At 39.4% G+C, this 23,955-nt stretch overlaps 1 protein-coding gene across 2 annotated transcripts in view; it reads right to left on the bottom strand.

The window, feature by feature from the left end:
- Ppp3ca (protein phosphatase 3 catalytic subunit alpha) overlaps positions 1-23,955 on the bottom strand; it is a 275,444-nt gene that overhangs the window by 123,995 nt on the left and 127,494 nt on the right. For both annotated transcript variants that reach the window (XM_034499495.2, XM_034499496.2), the window contains exon 2: positions 20,675-20,875. In XM_034499495.2, coding sequence (XP_034355386.1) covers positions 20,675-20,875 — 201 coding nt within the window. The remainder of the gene's footprint in view (positions 1-20,674; positions 20,876-23,955) is intronic.

Below are 23,955 nucleotides of genomic sequence, written 5' to 3'. Positions count from 1 at the left end.
AATCCACCTACAATACTAGGTTGGGTGGCTAAGGAATGGCACAGGTTGTCTTGTCTCTGTCCCTCCAGGCTACAATTTCAAATACACAACACCATCCCCAACCTCCTTTACATGGGTTTGGGGGAACAACTCAGGTCCTCATGCATACAAAGAAAGTAGTTTGCCAACTGGTAGATATATCTTCCTGGCCCCAGCATGATTCCACACACATACACTGCTCAGATGAGACAGTGCTGTCAGGTGATGCTTAAGACAGTGATAACAACACAGATGCAAGCACAGGCTCAGATGCTGTACTTTTTTGAATATAATAATATATAAATTATATATTTATAAATGTAATATACATGAATTATATTTATACATGTAATATATATTTTATACAAGTTATGAACTTATATAATATTACATATAAATGATATGTGAATTATATAATTATAAATAGATGAATTTTTATATAAACAGTTTAAAATTTATCAATTAAAATTTCTGTCTTATTATTAAGTAGCTTAATGCATTTCTATGAACAATGAGAACATCAGTGCAAATAACATATCATTTACTGACAAGATGGTGGGACAAAAACCTCCTGAGACTATCTAGTGTCATTCTTGCTTCAGAGGGAAACCTTATCAGGTAAGTAGGCTGTGGAGATGGTGCTGGTGCGCTGCTTAAGTAATGACAAGTAATGACACAGCAGATGCAGGATTTGAACCAGATTCTTTTAACGTCCTTCACCTTCCTTGTATGTAGAGGTAACAAAGAACCATACTGTTACAGGACAAGAGTGGTATGAAGTATGACCTGCTTAGGAACAGTTAAAGGTAACTGGTTTCTATCACAGGCCAGGTGCTAACAAGCACAGTGGCCTTGCAATGCCACCCAACTTCTCTTAGTGCTGTGAATATATCCCAAGCCTGCCTCTCAGTAGTGTTTGCCTACATGTACAGGGGGTTTACTCTTTTCCTCATGGCTTCTCTACATTATATCTGGAATTTTGTACACTATTTTAATTTGACAAAAGGCACTTGGGCTTTTAATGACTAGCTTACAAATGATTTAATTCAATGACCTTTACATTCAAGTCTGCTGGTCAATGGGTTCCATCAACATATGATTTTATCAATAAGGTTGGATTCTTCAATGTTGCTTATTTAATACAAGCTCTTTTTAAAACATGGACCTAAAAGCTGTATTTTCAAGGGAATGAAGCAATCAGTCCACCCAGTGAAATAAACTTCTCCACTAATATTTTATAAAACTAACTGTCATTGAGGAATATTTTACCAAAGAGGAAACACTGGAGGTCTGCTTTGTGCTTTATGGTTTTAAAGGGCAATTTAAGCCATTTTGTACTTGCGTGTTTGTTTAATCTGACAAATTCTTCCTAAATCATATTTAGTTTGGGCACATTTCTTCTTCCCAACAATATATTAAAGCTTTTTCAGCATTATGAGTTCTAGGAGAAGAACATAAATTATATGCTTGTAAACTTCAACATGACGTACACGTGTGCATGTATGAATTTGTGCATGTGTATACGCATGTATGTTTATGCATGTATATAGGTACTAGTCAATGTGTAGTTCTTGATCTAAAAGAATACAAAAGGATATGAATTCCAAGTATTGATAAGAGGAGACCAGCGGTTCAAAGACAGCAGCACTAAGGGGAAGGGGGCACAGCTTATATGAATTGTGTAGAAGCCTGTACTCAAACAGAGTACATGCTGTGCTGTAGAGCTACGTCCATTGTAATCCACTGAACCCTGACCACATGCTCTGAAATGGACACTGAGAGCCAGAGAGTGCACTGTAAACAGTCCCAACTGGGAGGTTCCAGCGCTGAGATTTGATTAAGGCTCTGGGGCTCGGGGGCTCTGGGCCATGTAGCCAGGATGAGCTGTGCTTTGTGAAATGGTGTAGGAGAAAGTCGAGGGCAAGTCACATCTTGAAAAGTATGCAAAGATCTGTGGAGATCTATAGTGGCAGGAGAACAGGAGATGCGGGTGCCTGAAAGAAAATAAAACATGATGCCGTGATGACATCATCTGTATTTTTAAAGGTGTAGAGATCTGACTTCTGAGAAACTAGAAACCATGAACAGAGCAAGCATGAATTGGACCAAAGACCCAACCTGTGCTAAGTCTCAGGGAACATATAGCTAGTTTTATTTCTTTTGCACGCAGTGGGAAGACGTACCATGCTATGCGTGTGGACAGCAGGCAACTTGTATGAATAAGTTCTTCCCTGCCACCATGAGGGGCCTGGGAATTGAACTGTCCTCAGGTTTGGTGGCAGCCACTTACGAGGCAAGCACCTTCCTTCTGAGCCATCTTAGGACTCATAGCTAGTTTTTAAATATATAAAACTAAATGAAAACAAGGTTTGGTAAGAAGTTAATCCCTGTACCCTGTAACTCTTTGTCCTTCTTTGAGAAAATTGGGACATGGCCAGACAAAGTTAACTCCACCCAGGTTAACCTACCTGATTTGTTCTTGTACCTGATTTGGGGTTTGGAAGCCCTTAATGTTTCTTTTAGATATAAAATAATAATTGCAGCTTATCACTTCCTAAAGCAGCCTCAGGTAAAAGAGATAATGAGAATGAAGGCTTCTCTGTTTCTCTGTCTCTTTGTCTCTCTCTGTCTCTGTCTCTCTTTGTCTCTCTCTCTCTCTCTGTCTCTCTCTCTCTCTCTCTCTCTCTCTCACACACACACACACACATACATACAGAGAGAGAGAGACAGACAGAGACAGAGACAGAGAGAGATGGCTTCATGTGGTTGCCAGCAACTGTACACAACAGTTTAAAATGTTATTTGAGTGTCCTAGATGCCTAAATGATCAAGCAACAGCTAGACAACACACAATACTCTTTAGCACACCTATTTTTAAGGTGAAAGAGAAGGCCAGGAAGAAACTTAACAAGTAGTGGTGCCAAATGGAGTTTGCTCTTCCGACACAAACGTATCGAGTGCGGTCAAATCTCCCACACAGAAGGAAGTATAAACTTGGGAAGCTAAAACACTCTATTTTGTTCCATTTTCCACTGGAAAGGGGGAATAGTTATTTGTGGTGGACTCCCATGAGCATTATGTGGTCTGGCACATAACCTTACGTTCTCAAGGCTGAAGCCATTTAAAGGTAATTACAGGGGAAGGTGAGGAAACCTTTCCCAGCAATGAAATAGGGATACCACAGCCTGGACAAACATCACGCCTCATAGGTCATAAGCCCTGTCCTGCTGCCAAGAGTGATGTAAGAAGCAGAGAAAGCTTCCAGGTCAAATGTAAAATGGGAAGACCCTTAAGGGATTGCTTTAGTTCAAGAATACCGGGAGCTAGCGATGTACTCGTAGGCTAGCTGAAGGCTACCTGTTCAGGTTTATTACATGTGCACACATATATTGGGTTGTATAGCTAATGGAAATAAAATGGCAAAAGTAGCTAAGCCATCAGTGCTGCACAAGTAAGCCATTTACGTCATTGAGAAGGAAACGGATGGCAAAAGGGTGCTGGGGACAGACGCAGGGCAAGGAGAATACTGGGCTCTGGACCTGGCTCTACCTAACACTGCTAGGCCACTCTCATCCCACTTCTCCAGGCTTTCCGACCTGGGTAAACAGGAAGTTACCAAGTCTCTTACAAGAGTACAGTGACCTGACTGCACACCAGGAAAAGAATCAGAGTGAAAATCTAATACTCTGAGGCAAGCACTAGCCCATGGGACCATCCATTGATAGACAGAGTAGTGGTGATAGAAGTGTCCTCTAAATGACTTTCTGTTACTACTATGCCTACTATACCCTCGCCCCCAGCCACAGTGCAGTGTGAGAGACGTCTGATAAAGCATATGTAGCAATGGAGTCTGTTAGTATATTATACGAAAAACTAAGAAATGTGTTTTCTACTAGCGGTGCCTTTTTCTATAGTTACAATAACTCCAGTTAAAAAGCTTTCAAATCTCTTATAGATGTGTGAAGAATGTAAAACAGCACTTATTCGTAAAAGAGAACCGTGCTAGTAAGACAAACCTATATTTTAAAAAAATATATGAAATAATGTAAATTGTGTTGATGATGTATATCAAAAAATCTCTTAAAAGTAACAGTGGATATTCTAAGAGTCTCTAGAGTTTAGGGCACAGTGGAAACCCTGACATGGAGGGACTTGAGTCACACATTAAGAGAAGTTGAGTCTATCTCTTATGTTGGTAGCAAGCAGGCTTACATGGTAGCAGGAGGAAGCCCACAGTAGCCTAAAGGAACTTCTCATCAAGACCAAGTTGCCACTTCAAAGTCATGTGGTGTGTATTTACAAAGACACTCGGCTCCTCAAAGCTGAGCCAGGATTTGCCCGCACAACAGTAATCTCCTGTGAACTGAAGACAGGAAATGGCAGAGGGGGACACCTCTCAGGATTCCTGATTCACAGACCTGGCCTCTGTGTATATGAGCTGTTAATGGGTGGTTTGCTCAGACAGTATTATTTTCATTTTCCTTCCCTGTAAAGGCCCGGGGAGAATTGTTTTCTTTCCTTTGTGTTTTTTCTTTATTATATAATGGCAGGACAAGCCTAAAGGAAACAACTATACTTTAGTTTATAACCAAAATAAAGGCACTCATAAATGAATCAGATCAGTAGAACTCAGGTACACACAGAGAAAACCCAATAAATAGAAACTGTGGTTTTTAGCAGACATTATTCTAATAAGTATGATGCCCTCCCCCCACTTGCACTTACAGCCTTCTGACTGGGGCAGGTGGATTTTGAGTTTGAGGTCAGACTGGGGTACATATGAGTTCTAGACCAGTGGGCAGATGCAGGGGCTCGGTGACTTGGTAGCTAGGATCAAAACTCCATTTAAGTTCAAAGCCACTAGTCTCCCCCTTATAACACTACACAGACAGGAGAATATAAAATTTAGTAATAATAATAAAAGTAAAATATGGTAGTAAGTACTCGGTTGGTTCAGAGTAACTTTCTGCACAGATGTGCATGGTTTATATGGTGAAGACTCACCAGCATTAGATGACTGAGTAACTCAACATGAAACCAAAACTGGCTCCAAAGAAAAGCACTTTTCATATTTAAAACCACTATTTAAAATGATAGAGATTACCAATCCTTAACTTATTTTTTTTTCCATCAACTACTAAAAATATCACCCAGTGTCTTTTGCAAGTCAGGCTGTGTTTAATTTGCCGTAGATATATCTGGCTTCCCCAGTCCTTTGATCAATTGAAATGTTGACTTTGCTCCAACCCTTCCTGTCTTTCTCGCCATCATTCCAAACTGGACCTTTACCTATGAGTCAGCCTCCAGATCTACGCTAGTCTACTCAGACAAAGGCCGGCCTTTCCACTGTAATTTTATTATTGGCACTTTCTAGGAATGAGTATTTGCCATAGTATTGATCTAGTCATCACTAAGTACAACAGAAAATCTTCTGGTCAGGTCCCATGGTTCTCCGTCATATGACGTAATGTATCCCTATTGTTCTTAGTAGGCCGATTTCTCAAACACGACCACACATGAATCACTCTCTGAAATTCTTTTTTCATTCTCTGAACTGGTACTGTCTGGTCCCCCTTAGACACTGAATAATTATGTTTGACCCCTGATTAGTTTCTAATGGTTCTTATTTTGTTAAACCTGAAAGATTTGGTCACCTATAATCTTATAAATGGATTCACTGTATCAGACCTCTACACCTCCTGACTTCTGAATATCGTGGCTTTCCTCAACTATGGTTGAAACAGCACTGTTAGCTTCCTGTGTAGGACATCGTATGTTCCCCTGTAGTGGAGATGACTTCTCAGTGAGGGGCTTTAGGAAAAACAAAACCAAACAAACTCAAGTTTGAGAACAAACTTAAAATCTGTCAATGACCTCACTACACATTTGATAAAAGTTCACTATCCTATCTCTATATTACCCTCCCAAGTATCTACTGCTTGGCTGGAAGAGTTTCTGTCAACATCAGTCACTCCTTGATGAGGTCATTCCCCAGGTTGCTGGACGGACCAAAGACCCCAAACAGGACCTTCATGTAGAAAGAAGCAAGTGCACAGAAGGTAGAATGGCTGCTGACTCTGTCACCAGTGCTCTCCCTGATGTGTCTGCTATATCCTACAAGACCAGTTGGACAGTGACAGCACTGGCATCTTGCTGGCCCATGATGGGTTAATAAGATCCAGTGAACAACATTGAACCTGTATGCTCAGCATGTCACCTATTTCAAAGTAATAATTAAAAAATAAAAATTAAAAAATTTTTAACCATTTTATATGTCAGTCCATAGTATAATGTGTTCTGTCTGTACCTGCAGATGTACAAAAATATATGTAACTAGCATTTTTGCTTCGAGAACATCCTTGACATCTGTCAGGCCCTATCCTGAAATGTGGATGTCTCCCCGTATCCAGTTAAGGAAAAATCATTGATGTCTATTCTCTAATATAAAATTACTGAAAATGTATATGCAGAGAACATTTATATGAAGATACAGTGCAGATAATCACAACCCACACTAGGGTCTCACCACACTGCATTTATCTGGACATGATCAACAGAAAAAAAAAAAGTCCCAAATTATGTGTTGCTATTGGTCACACTGAGAACATGTGTTAAAATAACATGAAAAAAAATCTATATTTTTAATTTGACTCTATTATATTTTGGGTATTCATCAATAGATGTTGAATGGAAAGAAATCCCCAAAAAGTAATATATAAAGTTTAAAGAAAATAATATACTCCAAATATATAAAACACTCATAATTAGTTTTGAATCAAGAGAGAAAAATAAAAAGAAATCTTTTTTTTTTTTTTATGGGTTTGTGTGTGTGTCCTTGTGTTTGGGCACATGCACACAAGTCTCTGCAAAAAGCCAGAAGAGGGTATCAGTTCCACTGAAGCAGAAGTTACAGGCAGCAGTTGTGAGCCATTCAGTGTGGCTGCTGGGAACTCAACTCTGGTCCTCTGGACAAACATAGAGCTCTCTTAACTGCTGAGCTGTCTTTCTGACCACCAGGAAAAAAAGAAAAAAGAAAATCTTAAAAGTTACTTTACAGAGTCTAAATTGGAGGAAACTGCATTATGTAAGTAATCTTTCCAGTTTTTAGTTCTCTTCAAACACCCATCATTCTGCAATCTCAGAGGCTCTGAGAAAAATACACAAAACATAGGCCACCATTCTTTTCAGCCAGACTGCTTTAAAAGACAACTGAATTTAACATATAAAATGGAAACACATTAACAATAGCTTCTTAACATAAAAAACAGACATATATGGCCATGAAAAGCTTGGAGAAAACAAACTCTCCCACAATTTTATGAATGTTTGTTAGTTGTGAAAGAGCCCAGGAGTGACACACTGGAAGATGTCAAATCTTTAGATAAGAAATTATGAGAAGACCTATACAGGGTAAGATGATAATATAAAGAACACAAAAATGATGCTAAGAATTACAATCATCAGGCTGTCTGTCAAAATCAAAATAAAGAGTAATAATGGGAAGTAAGTGTCTCATGTGGGAAAAAATAGGATATATGTTAGTGTCACATATGATGTGATTATTTACTTACTTATCACAGGTTAATGCAGAGAGATACTCCAGGCCTTTTCAGCACCTCTGAGAGGACGAAGAGAGAAAGAAGCCTTCATCCTTACTTACAAAATAATAAGAGATAATAAAATAATAAAAATAATAATGAAAATGATAAAAAGGATAAAGATTTTATCATAATAAAAATAATGAGACAGTAAGTACATCCATGACCTCCAAGTTTTCAAACCTAGAGATTACATTTTGTTGACAGGAAATCAAGTTAAAATCATGTTAAAGTGTTTCACAGATGCAGGCATGGGGATAGTGGAGAAGATAGTCTTTGTCAAGTTTTAGTTACAGTGATTTTCCCTAGGTACTTCCAGTTGGATTAAAGAAGCAAAATATCACATGATGACTATTAAATAATGTGGGCATGCACAGAAAAACACTATGGGAACTTAGGAAGAACAAGACCCCACTATGTGAGGGTTCCAGAAAGTCTCTCAGGATATAACACTTAAGCTTGCTCTTGATAATATACTGAACTCATATCAATGAGGGGGTGTATCTTCCAAGTAGCTGGAAATTTCCTAACATAATCTGTGTTCATTAAATTGACAATACAGTACATTCCCTCTGGAAACCAGTGGTATTTACAACAGGACTTAATGTAGCTACAGTCAGGTTGGAGTATGACAGTCTGAAGGAGAAATATCAATACAGGCTCTGAAATTTGCAATGAAGACCCAGATATAACTGAGCTTAAATATGTGAAAAATGATCATTTAATCTGAATGAAAGATAATTTAAGGGATGCTGCTCATAGGAACAGCTGAGCCTTATAGTCTTATATCTTGGTCTGTGTGACACAGAACATCTCTGACTTACAGCTAGAGTGTTATCTGTAGCACCTGCCAGTCTAAATATGTTGATAAGACAGGGAAAGTAATGTGGAAAAGACTTTCTAATTTGTCTAAGATATATGGTTTCCAAGAAACATACACCACTTTTGCTCAAATTCCTTGATTAAAATCTAGTCTGTCGGCTAATGGATAGCTACAAAGTAGGTTGGACCACACTCTGCCTTCAAATGAGGAGCTCTGTGACCAGCTCAGAAAACGTGAGACCTGGAGAATATATGTTGAGAGACAGTAATAGTCTATAGTCAATTCAATCTGACAGAACAACATTCCATGGTGTCCTTCCTCTTTGAAAAGCTTATCAAAAATTTCTCTTTGTTTTAATCTTGTTAAATATCTATTGTTAACTAGACATATATCAAAATTAAGTATGAATACTGTAAATACTTGTTAAGGCCATGCAGAAAACAATTTACTATTTAGGTTATAGACTATTAAGGACTAGATTGTGCTACCATCATGAGTTCATGAGTAACACTCGATCCCCTTTCATGACGTAAGTTCTTCCATTTGATGTGTTAAGATAGAACACAAAAGTTGGCCATCACTTTCTCATGTCTTTGCTGTTGTGCTGTGTACTCCAAGCTATCCTTCTGATGTCTTTTGGGTAATCTGTCTCTACCGCCCCCTTGCTGTAGGAATGCTTGGAATATAGATTTGTACCACCATATCCAGCTTTTTATGTGGGTTGCTAAGATCAGACTTAAGTCATCAAGCTTACCATGCTTGTGTAGACAGCATCTGTGCACACTGAACCAATTCCCCAGCCCTTGTTTTCCATCCTAAAAAATAATAACTGATTGATTTTGAGAAGAAGAGGAGAAGCAGACAACCACCAATGTTTTGTAACAATTATCATTTAATGGCTACTTCTGGGAAAAAAAAAAAGAAGAGAAAATCCAGTTTGGAGTCCTTCCTTCACTAGATGGCTGAACTGCACCAAGGGCTACTCAAAGAATTTCAGATTTTCTTTTAAATGAGTCCCACATCTCTTACACGTTACTGTTGGGAGCCGACTTTTAGCAGAAAGCGGCTATCAGCTTTGCAGCCATCTTGAGCCATATACCCTGACATGAGACTTGGATTACAATAGCCTACAACAGCTGAGCACACTCCAATAACAACTTGCTTTAGATACCCAGGACTTTTCTTGGGTGTGTGAGATTAAAGGTGTGTGAGATTAAAGGTGTTTAACTTAAGATTGTGACTTAGAGATCAGATTTAGAGACAAAACCTAAGGGCATGATTAAAGGTGTGACCAAAAGGCATGGCTTAGAAGTGAAACATATAAAGGCGAGAGGCAGACAGAAGACAGATCAGAGAATCAAACACTTTAGAGAGTACAACTTAGAGAACAATTTGGAGTAACAGAGATTCAGACACTAGGAGTAGGAGTAGACATTAGACACTCGGAAGAGAACAATTGAGTACAACTAGGAACTAGAGGAGTACAACTAGGAACTAGGAACTAGGAACTCAAGACTTGGGACTTGGACTAGGAAGAGAGACCGAAGAATAAACGGGACTGAAACACACTCTGTCTGGTCTCCATTCTTCAAGTCTATCCTCACACTCTCTCTTGCTGAACCCCGATCCGTGGACCGGAGCGGCAGCTTGGACCGGAAAACAGTGGCTGCCAAGCACGGAGTGGAGAGGGCCTCAACATTTTAGGCCACCCAAAGTGGGGCAGCCTAGGCCCCAACATTTTTGGCGCCCAAACAGGGACAGCTCGGGCCTCAACACGTTACAAACCTGTGCCTTAAAAGTAAGGTCATGTGGGTCATGGGGAAGTGAATTGACCTTTAAATATTACTTGGCTTTGTAAATTTGTGTGTGTGTGTGTGTGTGTGTGTGTGTGTGTGATCATTTTCTCATGTATAAAAATGATTACCTAGTGAGTTACTATCTGCTTCACTGTTTAAAATAGAAGCTGAAATATCAGCTATTAGCTGAAAATGGTTCTTACTGCTCCACAGAATAGAAAAGAGTAAAAGCATATTAGAGGCTAATCAATACACATTATTTTGACACACAATCTCTTAACCTACAATTTATATTTTCCAACTTTACTTCTGATATTTGCATAATGTTATCTTATTCAAAGACTTACTGACATTATCTTGGGACTTACTAAGATAGTATTGTAAAGACAATTTGGGCTTTCTAGAAACCCATGAAAGCCTTCAGTGAAAAAGGTTCAAGGAAACTATTGCCAAACAGTGCTTGATTCCTGAGGAAACCTACGCCATTACTCTGGCTTGGGAGCCAGAAAACAACATACAGTTGCACATTATTTGCAAATGTAAAGTCCAGGAAATGTACATTTTGTATTAATTCTACAAAATATTTTTCACTAATTATTTACATTTCATACCAATTGCACCTTCCTCTCCCTCCTCTCCTCCTAGTCCCTCTCCCTCATCTCTCCTGCTGGAATACCCTCCTCTCCCTTTCTCCTTAGAAAAGGCAAGGCCTCCTGTGGATATTAGCCCAACTTGGCATATCAGATTACAGTAGGACTAGGTGCATCTTCTCCTAATAAGGCCAAACAAGGCAGACCAGATAGTGGAGTGGAATCCAAAGACTGGCAACAGAGTCAGAGACAGCCCATCCTCTAGCTGTTAGGAGTCCCACATGAAGACCCAGCTGCACATCTGTTATGCATGTGTACAGGGCCTATGTCCATCCTATATATATTCTCTGGTTGGTGGTTCGGTCTTTATGAGCCCCTATGGACCCAGATTAGTCGTATCTGTAGGTTTCCCTGTGTTGTCCTTGACGTCTCTGGTTCCCTCAATCCTTCCTCTCCCTCTTCCACAGGATTCCCTGAGCTTTGTTTGGCTATGGTTCTCTGCATCTGTTTCCATCAGTTGCTGCATGAAGCCTCTCAGATGACAGTTAAGCTGCTAGACTTCCATCTGCAAGTATATCGGTTCTACAAACTATGATTTTAAAAAGTCAATCACCAAGATTTGAAAATAAAGTGTATTGCTATCACAGTGGTTTCAGCCATCAAATGCAAAGCATCAAGGCAGAGACGCCTGGAAACTGCCTACTCTCACATGTTCCATTAACAACTTATGATTGAAAAGTATTTCATAGCTGATATTTCATATTTTATAGTTTTATTTTTTATTTTATTCTTTCTAACTGATGTCCTCACACCATGCTCAATACCTGTGGGGGAAAAATATTAAAATTAACTCACTTGAATGTAAGACAGCTGTGTGCCCGAGGACCTACGTACACCATTTCCTCCCCATTCCATGCCCCACTTGATTTTTCCTATATGTTGTTAAAATTAATATAGTTAAATGGTCTAGGCTGCAAATCACTGAGCAGGAGAACAGAACTACAAGCTGGCATTTCAGCTGGATAGCAATGACAGGAGCCAGAAGAAACAACAGCTCTGATAGTCAAAAAGGAACAAGTTCTGTTGGTGCATCCATCCCTGCTGAACTTCAGGAAACCTAAGCTTCTAGAGGGCAAGCCCTGAATGGACTGTAATAGAAAGCAGACAGACGAAATCATTGGCCCATGGTACATGGCAGCAACTAACAGACAACAAGAGTGAACACGTTACCCAAAAATGATGTTGGGCAGAATAAAAAAATATAGGTTAATGCTGTCCTTAGCCAATACACAACAGGTGGTCGCTTTACAGGGACGGAGTTTCATACCTTAGTCTGGCCCACCATACTCTAGTTATAAACAAGCACACAAATGTACACACATACATGCATAAACTGGTTAGACCAGTTTAATGTGTGAATCCCAGAACAGGCCACAGTGAGAAAGGAAAAAAGGAAATCTATAGATTAGGTTATGTCTATAATAATAAAAATTAGCTAACTGGCCACCAACTGTTTTGCCAAAGAAAAGAATAAGAAGAGGAAGATTTTAGTGTTTCCCCCTAGTTGAGAGTCTCAACTTGAAGGGATATTTTCTATCAATAATGTAGATAATTTGCTAACTTTCACCTTCCTTTGATATATATTTAATAAGTTAATACTAAGCTAAGGCCTTCATTTGAAGGCACTCTCCATTAATGTTTAAAACATGCTGAAGAAAATTTCAAACAAATGAAGCCTTTGTTTCAAGATTGTGTTATCTGATAGCCACTCATTTACCTGCAGACTAGTTAAATATGCACTCAAACTTTACCTTTTAAAAACTATGTGAAAATATACTTAACTGGACCTGCAAGGTGATTCCACATATCTACACACAACCCTTGAGCACAGCTGCCTCCAGCGACTGCCAGGCAATTAGAGCATTAGCTGAGACTTCCCCCTTCCAGCCTCCTAGCAGTTTCAGGACTAGGATGGGAGAGTACTTGGTCAAACCATCAACAGGAGCTCTTGGCAGCACTTCTTTGTCTGGAAAGTGAGTCCCTTGGTCTGAGGAGATGTTGTGTGGGATACCATAATGGTGGAGACAGCGCAATTATTTTTTTTAACTTTGCGCTAAATTAAAGAGTCAAATGATTATGTTACAGAAAACAAAAGCAAATTTGCCTATCACCCTGAGAAAGTAGAAAAGAAAAGCTAAAAGCTACTTTGTTTAAAAGGGGAAACAAATGACTTTGTGTATCAATTCAATGGTTCTCCTCCAGAAGCAATAAGAGACATAGGCTTCTAATGCCAAGGCCCACCCAGATAGACCTACTGTGTACAAGCCATCTGGGTAGCATCTCAGATCAGATGGAACACTTGTAGACCAGCTAGTAACTTCATCTAAAGTGGGACTAGGCCTAGAAATTTCTAATTGATTTGCACAATTTTGATTATATTATTTATTTATTTATGCTTGGGCATACGTGTGTATCATAGCATATGGGAGGAGCTCAGTGGACAACATTTGAGAGTTGGCTCTCTTCTGTCACCTTGTGGATCCCAGGGATTCAACTCAGGTGGTCATTCTTGGCTGAAAGAGCCCTTACTCTCTGATATAACTCACAGGCCCCCCCAAATGGAGTTTTTAATATTATAATGTATAACACTGATCAAAAAAAAAAAAAACCCAAACAAAACCAAAAGCAACACTTTCTTTAAGAAAAATACTATGTCAAATACAACAAAAATATATGATCCTGACAAAAAAAGTAGCATAAATAAATGATCATATTAATATTCATTCTTATAAAGGAGATCATTAAGTAATGTGGCCTAAAGTAAGGAAGAAAAAACCAGCACGTTCTCTCATGTATGAATTATGTAAAAATAGATACACAATACATATATATGTGTGTGTATATAACTTATACATATATATGAAATATTTATGCCTATTTATACATATATATGTGTGTGTATGTATGTACTGTATGTGTTTATGTGTATATAAGGTCTAAATGATTGAAAAGAAACCAAAAGAGTAAAGATAGGTGATGATGAACTGTGGAGGGTGGACAGAAGGCGACATATGACATGAAGGAGACAAACACTGGAGAGAATAAGAAGGGATCATGATGCTGGGGGGCAGGACAAAGGGGAAGAAGAGTCTCAGAGCACACATTGTTTGGAAATACCATCCATACATCTAATGCCTTGTATGTTAGTTGGAAAAATAAGTAGAAAATGAATTGATCACTAAGAAGACCTCATGTTACCTTTAACTTATTTTTATGTACACCTTCCCTTCCCAACTATCCTCATTTTATTCTCTCACAGGGTTTTAGATTTATAAACAAGAAAATTCGGTCCTTCAGAAGCTGAATGTATTAAGAAAAAGAGCAAACAAAAACCAGAACAAACGAACAACAACAAAAATTAAGCTGCAGATTCCTTCTTTTGGAAATGGCCTCTGGTGTTGAGGACAGAGATCAGTGTTGTGGGTACTTGCTGTTCATCTAGAAGACCAGAGTTTGGTTCTCAGCACCCATAGTAGGTGGCCCTGTAATTCTACCTCCAAAGGATCTGACATCTTTCTGGCCTCGAAAGCCACCCACAGAATGGTGACACTCACATACATAGACAGACACACGCACACACACATAAATGTAAAAAACTAATAATATCTTTTAAAAAAAAACAGAAATGATTTCTAACTAATTTATACAGTACTTCAAACTTCCAAATTTGCAGTAAGACAAATATTAATAAATTGGGGGGGGATAGAAATAGGGAACATGATAAAAGAATACCTGCTGCTTAAACTATTGATATTTAACAGCTGTCTATTGAAATGGTTGACATACACAGAACTATCCACACAAATACACCCTGGAGCTCCCATATGTTTCCATTTTGCTATTATTATAACTTACTTTGTGCAAATCAGCTGAGTATTTACATAAACACTATTCTGAAACAGAGGAGCACCCAGAATGCAGTGTGACTGGGAAGCTTTAGTCATACAGACAGGAGCCTGGGCAGAGCAAGGTCTTCAGCTGTGAGACTCTCACCCATGTGTTTAAACCAGATCTCACAATGCAACTCCTCATCAAGAGAATCTCATGACAGAGAAACTCATTAGATATTCAAAGTCTCTGTTCCAGACTCTAGACCTCTGAAACCATCGTTTTATGAGGGCCAGGGGTTGATTCTGATCAGTGTTCCCATTTGGAAAGGCTAACCACTGTTCCTTCAGTCCCTTTTTTCATTTGTTAATGAAAGGGCAACAGTGCAGGAACCAAGGGGTTAAAAGATCAGCAAAATCTTTATCTTTACCATCGTGTGTGTGTGTGTGTGTGTGTGTGTGTGTGTGTGTGTGTGTCTGTGTGTGTGTGTGTGTGTGTGTGTGTGTGTGTCTGTGTGTGTGTGTCTGTGTGTGTGTGTCTGTGTGTGTGTGTCTCTCTGTGTGTGTGTGTGTGTCTCTGTGTGTGTGTGTGTGTTTCTGTGTATCTATGTGTGTGTTGCCCCCCTGGCTAGGTCAGAACTACTGACTTGCCTGCACTGAGCCAGATACCAATAGGCTTAGGGCTACAGAGAGAGCCCTGAAAATCTGGCCACTGAAACTGCAAGTTTCAGAAACTGCAGAAAGGTAATATTCTGTCCCCATGTAAACTAAGTCCACACTCCTTCATAGTGACAAATGAGAGTAGGAGTAGAATAAACACTGATCCTTTAGGTCCCACTAGGAATCCAATCCCCACTTAGCTCTCCCCAGAGTTCCGGGCAAGGGGAATTCTAATTGATGTCAGCTGCTTCAAGGGAAGGGCTACTGTGACCTTACACTTGGCCCCAGGTCCACTCTCACATCCAGGAACAAAGCCAGAGGGTTCTCCTGGCAACTGCCTGATGTGCTAATGGCAGGCCTAGCCACTGAGGGAATCCTGACCTGCACCAGGGACATATCCTCCACTGCAGGAAGCAGACAAACCAGAGAGATTAGCAGTTCACCCAGATGATGCCTGCCCATGCCCTCAGCCCAGAGAGCAGAAACAGGGTTCTAAATCACACTCTGCACAAGCAGAAGCTCCTGCTCTGCCTCTGCTCTGCAGGCAGGCACAGAGTACTCTGCTCAGTCAAAGGGAAAGGGGAGCTTCCTAGCTTCCATAAGAAATGCAGTACATCTGGTCTCTGCCTGAACATCCTCCCTCAGTAAAGAGGCCTTTTACGGAAACTTGTTTTTAAAATGCAAATGAAGCATAAGTTTGAAAGTCAGTGTACACAATCACCCTTTATAAAGGCTCTGTAAAGAAAGGAACCATTAGCCTCCCTCTACCAAAATCAGGACTTCCTTGGAAGAGCATGAAGGGTTCCTGACCAGGCTTGATACAACAGTAACCCAGATCATTCCACCCTTCAGTCCCTTGCTCACCCACCTCCCATACCAGGTTTTCAAGAACATACCTTGCCATCATACAAAAAAAATTGTCTATTTCAATTTGTGTTGTTATTTGCTACCCAGAAGGCTATTCTGCAGCTTTTTGTATAGTAAAATAACAGAGGGATCCATTCAAACAGCAGGTAACCTGTCACAGGTTTCAAGTTCTTCCTACATTCTTTATTCTGCTTCCCACATTATTAAAGGTCTCTGCCACTGCTCCACACAAATTAAGAGTAACTACCTGTGGTGTGATTCCAAGGAAGGCCTTCAGAAAAAGGCAGAACTTTCACGGTTCTAAACTGCCTGAAGAGTTCTAGTCCATATCTAGCACAGGATGGGAACCAGTTAGTTGTTTTAAAGCTCAAATAATCTCATCAGTGGATACAGTCAGGGAAACTACTACTATCTGAAGATGAAAAAGAGTTTAGACTTTGAGTTAGCTATACTTACATATGTAAGACCATGCATGGCCTTTAGTTTATAGTCAGAGCTGTGATGTGTCTTTCACTGGGCAAACATTGTTTCGTGTCATAGTCTGTGTCCTTGGAGCGCAATAACTGGGCCTAATTCACAAGTGTATATCCCATATCATCTATACCAGAGGTATAAATATGTATCATGTTGACTGACAAATTGAGTAGTCACACTAATGTCTAGCTACATTTTTTTAAAAGTATCACGTATATGCATTTGAAAAAAGAAAAAAAAGCACATGATAAAAACAAGAGCCAACTTTCAGAACTAACTCTGGCCATATGTTCTAATCTTCTGGCTCCTTCCCATTCTCTGGGTTATTCTTTACCTGTGTCTAGGTTGTTCTCTCTGTAACCTGTCTCATTAAAACTGTCCTGGTAAAACTACCATTAAAACACCACATGCCACACCTTTCTTTGCTCTTGCTGCTCTTAAGTAGCATCTTCCTCTGATGTTCTCAGAAGAGTTGGTCATATTCTGTCTCTGACTCATTCTGTCAAGTCTTTTTCTGATTCATCACTTTGTCTGCCCCTCAACTAGACATCACTTTCAACCACGGCTGCTTTCTTCTACAAACTAACCTTACCTTCATTGTTAGGAATTACAGCTGTGCACTAAGGGTATGTCTGTATTCCAATCAGATCATACTCTGATCTAGGATATGCATTGCAGCAGGATCATATTTTTGAATGTGATCCCTTGCCAGAGCAGCCATGTTGCTAGATTAAAATTCCTCTATGTAAAATCTATAAAGAGATGAATATCCAGACTGCTAATAACCAGAAAACTGGTTCTTAGGTTCAACACAAATAAGCAAATTTTGGCAGATGTCAGGATGACTCTGTTCCTACACAGAAAATACTTTTATTAATAAAAAGCACAAAAGAGCTGCAAGGAAGTTAAAAAGCAGCAAATATTTGCAAATACACTATTTGCCATTTGCTTTGTTTTGCTTCTTATTTAATGTGGAATTACCCACATGCACAAACATGTGCCCATAAACATGTGAAAACAGGCACACCAAGATCACATATACATGAACATAAGAAAAAATGAGAAACAGACATTCTAAAGTCAGGTTTCGGGTCTTTATCTGCCCAAACTGCATTTATGTCTCCTTCATCTTTTCTTACATCTTCCCAATACATGATCCTTCTCCACCCACAGCACCCACTTTTATTCTCTCCTTTCTTTTCTGAATTTTTTCACAGGTTGTCTTTTAAGGGTGGCAATCAGAATTATATAAAGAGTACTTTATTATGAGATTTTTCAAGTATAAACTAAATATAACTTTGCTGATTTAATTATCTAAACAAATAAACTCTAAGTTAACATATAAATATCATCTGGTACACTCAGCTGTCCAAATAGGGTAAAATCTCAGAATAAGGCAACCAGATATCATAAAACATTACCAAAGACTTAAGTCAGGCTCAGGACCCCAATATCCAGAATGCTTGATGGAAGAGGCTTCCTGGACTTAGTATTTGAAGAGACTTGATGGGGGTGAATATCCCTTATCCAAAAGTCTGACATGTTCTGGTTTCTTGAAAATTTGAATGGTCCTCTGTTGCTCAGAAGACTTCAGATATGAGAGGATTCTAGATTCCAAGTTACTGTTATTTCACTTTTACTCCAAACACAAAGAAAAGCTTTTCTATGTCCTTGGTCTATCTACCTTACTTTTTCCCAATTTACCCATGTTTCAGGTTATGTTCAGAGAGTCATGGGTTAGAGAATGTTCCTTACTGTAGCTACTGAGGTCTGAACACTTAGGTCTCCCCCCAGATTCCTATGCTGAAATCTAATATCCAGTATGAGAGACTCTGGAAGGTTTCATGAATAGGATTATACGGCCCTTGTAAATGCAGTCAGTGTCTGTAGACTAGGGCCCCCTTCCTTCTCCCATGTAAGAACACAGTAGAAGCCATTGTCTGTGAACTAGGGAACAGGACCTACCAGGGACATTAAATCTTCTAGCACCATGATCTTTCAATGTATTGGTAGATTTCTGTTGCTTATAAAAGAATTAGACTCGGATATTTTTGTATAGCAGTCTAGACAGAAAGGTTTTCTCCCCTTTACCTATTACTTTACAATAAATCCTTTTTGTCTTTGTCACTATTATTTGTATTTTTATATTCAGAGTGAAATGGAGTAGTGACCCCAGCAAATCCATATAACTTTTCATTAGCCATGATATCCAAATAGCTTCACATCTCTGTCCTGAAAATTGCTAAAATGTCATGTGGAGCTAGATGTGTCTTCAGACTACACACAGGATTAGACCTCAGGGATGAGACTTCATAAGTCTGGGTCTTTCATAACCTTCCTCTATTTTCTTCCAAGACCAGCTAATCACACAGAGGAGACGACTTAGCCATTCCAGAAAACTCATTCCCCTAAATATTTATTTTATGTGTATTTTTAGCTATACTTATCATCTACATTAATACCTGCTGGGCTCATTAGTAAATTTAACATAAAGTCTTCATTGGAAACTGCATATTCTCATGTGAAAGGTAGAGAAAAATAAACCTAATAAAACAGTATATCATTTATTCTTATAGGCAACAAGTAAACATAACCATAAAGATATTACCTAATGCTTATGCATTATTGTTATTGTACATAAGGCAATTATAATCAAGTGCTAAGATAATCCTGCTGCTGTGTATTCTTTACTAGTTTAAAATATTAATTTTTATCTTATATTGTTTTTAGGGTTTCAGTACTGAAGAAAGGGAAGTAGCATCAAATCCTTATATCATGATCAGGAGATAACGCAGAACCCTATCTGATGATGTGGAAACTAGGGCTGACTCTGATGTGCACGGAGTAGGCTTGTGGTATGACTTAGTAACACAGAATTAATTCCAACAGAACAAATGCCTTCTGCTACCTAACTCCAACTTCCATCAGCATTGAAACTGCTAACCAAATATAAACTGTGGATAATGTCAATTTCTTTGGACTAAGAATCCTTCAGGACTTTGCAATCAGCAAAGGTCTTCTGAAACTCAGGAAACCTCTTCACTGTAGTCTTGTCATACTCAAAAACGAATCTAAATAACAATAGCATAAGCATATGAAGACTCAGAAGATGAAAAATCCCAAGTAGATATATAAATCTTTTCTTTCTTTAAAATATTCTTCATTGAAACATTTTCTCAGGCCAAAGTTAAAATATTTTTTTAAAAATTAAATAAACACTTTTAGCTCCATTGAAAGTAAGTCTGTACTCTCAGCAAACTCCATACACAACAGATTAAATTCTCTGGGTATTAGGTGCTGTCTTATAGTAAGATTTCATTTTTATGATACAAGAGGTGCATACATACAATAAAATATTTACCTTCCTAAGAAAAGTGACAGAAAAAGAGGATTAAGGAAGTAGCTCTAATCACAGGACTCCATGGCAAGGAGGTCAAAGGTGCCTCCTTCCTCAAGTAGCTTCTCATGCTTTAATATGGACCAGAACAACTCAGAGGACTTAATCAAACAGAGACTGCTAGACCTGACCCCAGGAACGCCGACTCAGTAGTTGCAAGGTGGAGACTGAGAGTCTACATTTTCACAACTTCCCAGGTGCTGCTGAGAGGATGCAGCCTGGAGACCATCCTTGGCACACATTTCAGTCTCTTTCCCTTGGACATGGCCTCTGTGGAAGGCTGAGGACACCACAAGGAACATTGCCTGGTGGGAGTACACTGTTAATCAATTGACTATCTGCACCAACACTGTTGTACATCATTTTTGAGATCACAACAATTCAATTGTGTAGGCAGAGAGTGCAAATAAACATATTTTTATGCACAAATGATATCCTTGATTGCTTAACATGCAGATTCAATGGTAAAAGCAAATGGTGAGTCTCTGAAGGCTCACTGGTGGACCTTCGATTTTACTGTTTTATATAGTGGTTGATAGAGTGGGCTCCATGCTTGGGCCTTACCTGTGACTGGGGCGTCGATATCCAGCAAGTTTTTTTCCTGTCGGAGAATCGAAGCACCCTCTGTTATTATTCTCAATGCGACGCTTTCTTCCAGCCTGCCCTCCTTCATGAGATGTGCTTTTAAGATATCCACACGAGGCTTCCCATCGTTATCAAACACTTCCTTTGCTGTCAGCCGGTGACTTGGCGGAAATGGAACAGCTGCAAAAAAAGGCCAAAAGGTTACACTAACCAAGGCCCAGCAACAACAGGCTGCCAACGCCTGACACCCAAACTGTCACTAACCATCTAACACTGTTTATAATACAAGCGCAAATTAAAATGCATTGGGGGTCTATCAAGAGTTTTAGACTGATTTCTTCCATTGATTCTAGAAATAATTAGCGACCATGGAAAAAGGGGGCTTATGGGTGTTCTCAGTCGGGGCCACTGCACACATATGGAAGATCCTGATCGAGTTTATATAACCATATGCTTCCTGTTAGGCAATCCCTAATTCCATAAATGAAAACAGATCCTACATTCCCACTGATAACCCACCCCAGCAAGGTTTGTTCTGCTCGGTTTGGACCAATGGAAGAGATATTGCATCTTGACAAGTGGATCTGTTCAAAATGAAATCCCATTTCTGAGTCAACTCCTTACTGTTAACACTCATGATTAAAGAGACGCACAGACGTTTTAAAGCAACAGCCAAAAATGCACTGATACTTGAACAGGAAAGTCAAATTTGCATTTAAAATCGTGTTAATAGCTCTGCCTATAAAGCAGGTGCAACACAAAGTTGAAGACCCGAGTTCAATCCCCTGTACCCATTTTTGAAAAACTAGGCACAATGGTGATAATATGTCTAAAATCCCAGCACAGGAAGACAGAGACCAGAAGAGCCCTAAGAATAAGTGATGCTAATCCAGCCACCCTTGGCTAACCTGTGAGTCCCAGGAGTCAGTGGGAGACCTTGTATCAAAATGCAAGGCTGAGAGCCTCCTGAGGAATAACACCAGGGGTTATTTTTAATAAAAATTTTAATTAAAATTTTTATTTAAATTTAAATAAATTTAAATAAATTTAAATTTTAATAAAATTTTAATTTTAGTCCTGACTTCTGGACTCTGATGGGGGTGGGGGAGAGGACAATGCATGCACAAACACACACACACACACACACACACACACACACACAAACTTAAAAGAGAACTGATGGGCCATTGTAGACAGTAAGAAAGGAACTGGTGAGATAGTTTGCCCCACGTGTACAGGAAGCATGAACACCTACTAGGATTCCCCAGCATCACCTACAAAGCCAGGCATGGCCACTCATCTGTAGCTCTGAGGGAGGTGGCAAAGGGAAAGATCCTTGGACCACAAAGGCCAGTCAATCTACCCAAAAAGCTCTAAGTTCAGTGAGTGACAAAATCTCTCAAAGAAAAGATAAGGTAGGAGGGATAGAGAACACTGGCTGCTGCCTCTCACATGCATGTGTACACATGTATGTGCACATGTATACTACACATACAGATACAAATACAAACACATACATACATAAAAACACACTTAAAAATAGGAGGAGACAATATAAGGTCAGGGAAAAAAAAAAAGCACAACCAGGAAAATGTCATGAAGACCAATGGTTGCTTAGGTTCAAGAATAAAAATCCCATTCCTTGATTCCTTGTTCCATCTACCTCATGCAATTGTACACGAGAATTCCCTTATAGCTCCCTTCACCCTAACATCTGCTGAGTACCTGGCACATGCTCACTCTTACAGCTCAGGCTTCACCCAGGCTCCCGTAGGAGCCAGAAAATTCAAACATCCATTGTGAGAGATGGTGACAGGAATTCTGATAAACAGGCTATGATATGAGCTGTTTTTAAAAACTCAGTATTTATTTCACACAAGAATTCATCCACTGGACGACTCATATCCACTGAAGCCATCTGCAGAGCATGCCTGGGTCATACCCACAATGCTACGTTCAAAAGACTCTTCTCTCAGCAGAAAAGAATCAAACAAACAAACAAAAAAATCCGTTCTGCTGTACAATATACTTCCTCAAAGAAGTAAGACTTAGACATATGTTAAGAAATGTATACATTCCAACAGCACAGACTTGCTGCCAGGATGAAATCTTTAACAGCAAGACTTGTTAAAAATTGCTAATATGATTTTTAAACAGGAAATGGGCTTTTAAACACAGGTGCAGCCATGCCTTCCTAATAACTAATACACCATACATGCATGCAACCTGATGAGGAGATGAATGATGCAGCGATCAGACTCATGGGTGACCAGTAGAATGTGAGGGCCAGCACAAGGAACCAGGCTATAAACCTTGACTCTGAAACTCTAGCTCTATGACCTTGGGAAAGTCGTAAGTAGTAACCTCCTCTGGCTTTTGTTACTTGCCCGTACAGTGAGATTATGTCCATCTGCAGAGTGTTATAATAACTAAAAGTAAATACAGCAGCAACAAATAGCTAGGACACTGTTATTTTATGCCATGCTTTTGCGTAGGTAATAAAACCAGACGCGCTGGGAAAACTGTAAGCCTAGTAAGGCATATGTACATGTGTTTATGTATAAACTCCTCAAGTCCCTAGACACGAATGTGTGGGCGACCTAAGTTCAGATTATTAAATAAGCACACTGCCCAATATAATCACCTACTGATTTATGTGTAAAACTCACTGACTTTAAGCCTAAGCAATCTGATGCCATAATACTCATGTTACAGTTTAAACTACACTTCTCCAAAAGTCCTTGAGGCAATACATACTCATTAAAAAACAATCAGTAACTCACATTTCAGAATGTGAAATTCTGATAACAGAAAGCTATTTCTCCTAGCTAAACAATTTTCCTATGTCTACAAACAGTCCTTATTTATACTTTCAAAGGAATCTATTGAGTTACAAAACAGAAGCAGAATGTCAGTGCGTAGCCATTGCTCACAGAAGAGAGAAAAAGGAGGATATTAGGTCATAGGAGCTTGGAACTTCGTGGCCCTCACAAAATACTTCTTGCCAAGACATTGTTGGGCAAGTGTAAAGGGCAAATAGTTCGTCAGAGCAGGAAACAGACCTGAGTTTTGACCATAAGCACTGACAGAAGCAGACACTCCTGCACAAGGGATCCATCAGCTTCTCTGGGAACCAGCCAGCTTACAGTGAACCTCAATCTGTGAGGCATAGGTCCCAGAAAAGAGAATTGCTATACTGAAAAAAACAGCTTGGCCAGTTTCTGAGGAAAGGCACCAGAAGCTGAACTCTGACCACCAAA

Source organism: Arvicanthis niloticus, chromosome 4 (assembly GCF_011762505.2).
Source record: "Arvicanthis niloticus isolate mArvNil1 chromosome 4, mArvNil1.pat.X, whole genome shotgun sequence".
In the NCBI taxonomy this organism is placed as follows: domain Eukaryota; kingdom Metazoa; phylum Chordata; class Mammalia; order Rodentia; family Muridae; genus Arvicanthis; species Arvicanthis niloticus.
Note: the sequence above shows the minus strand (reverse complement) of the source record. Positions and strands in the feature narration are given on the sequence as shown.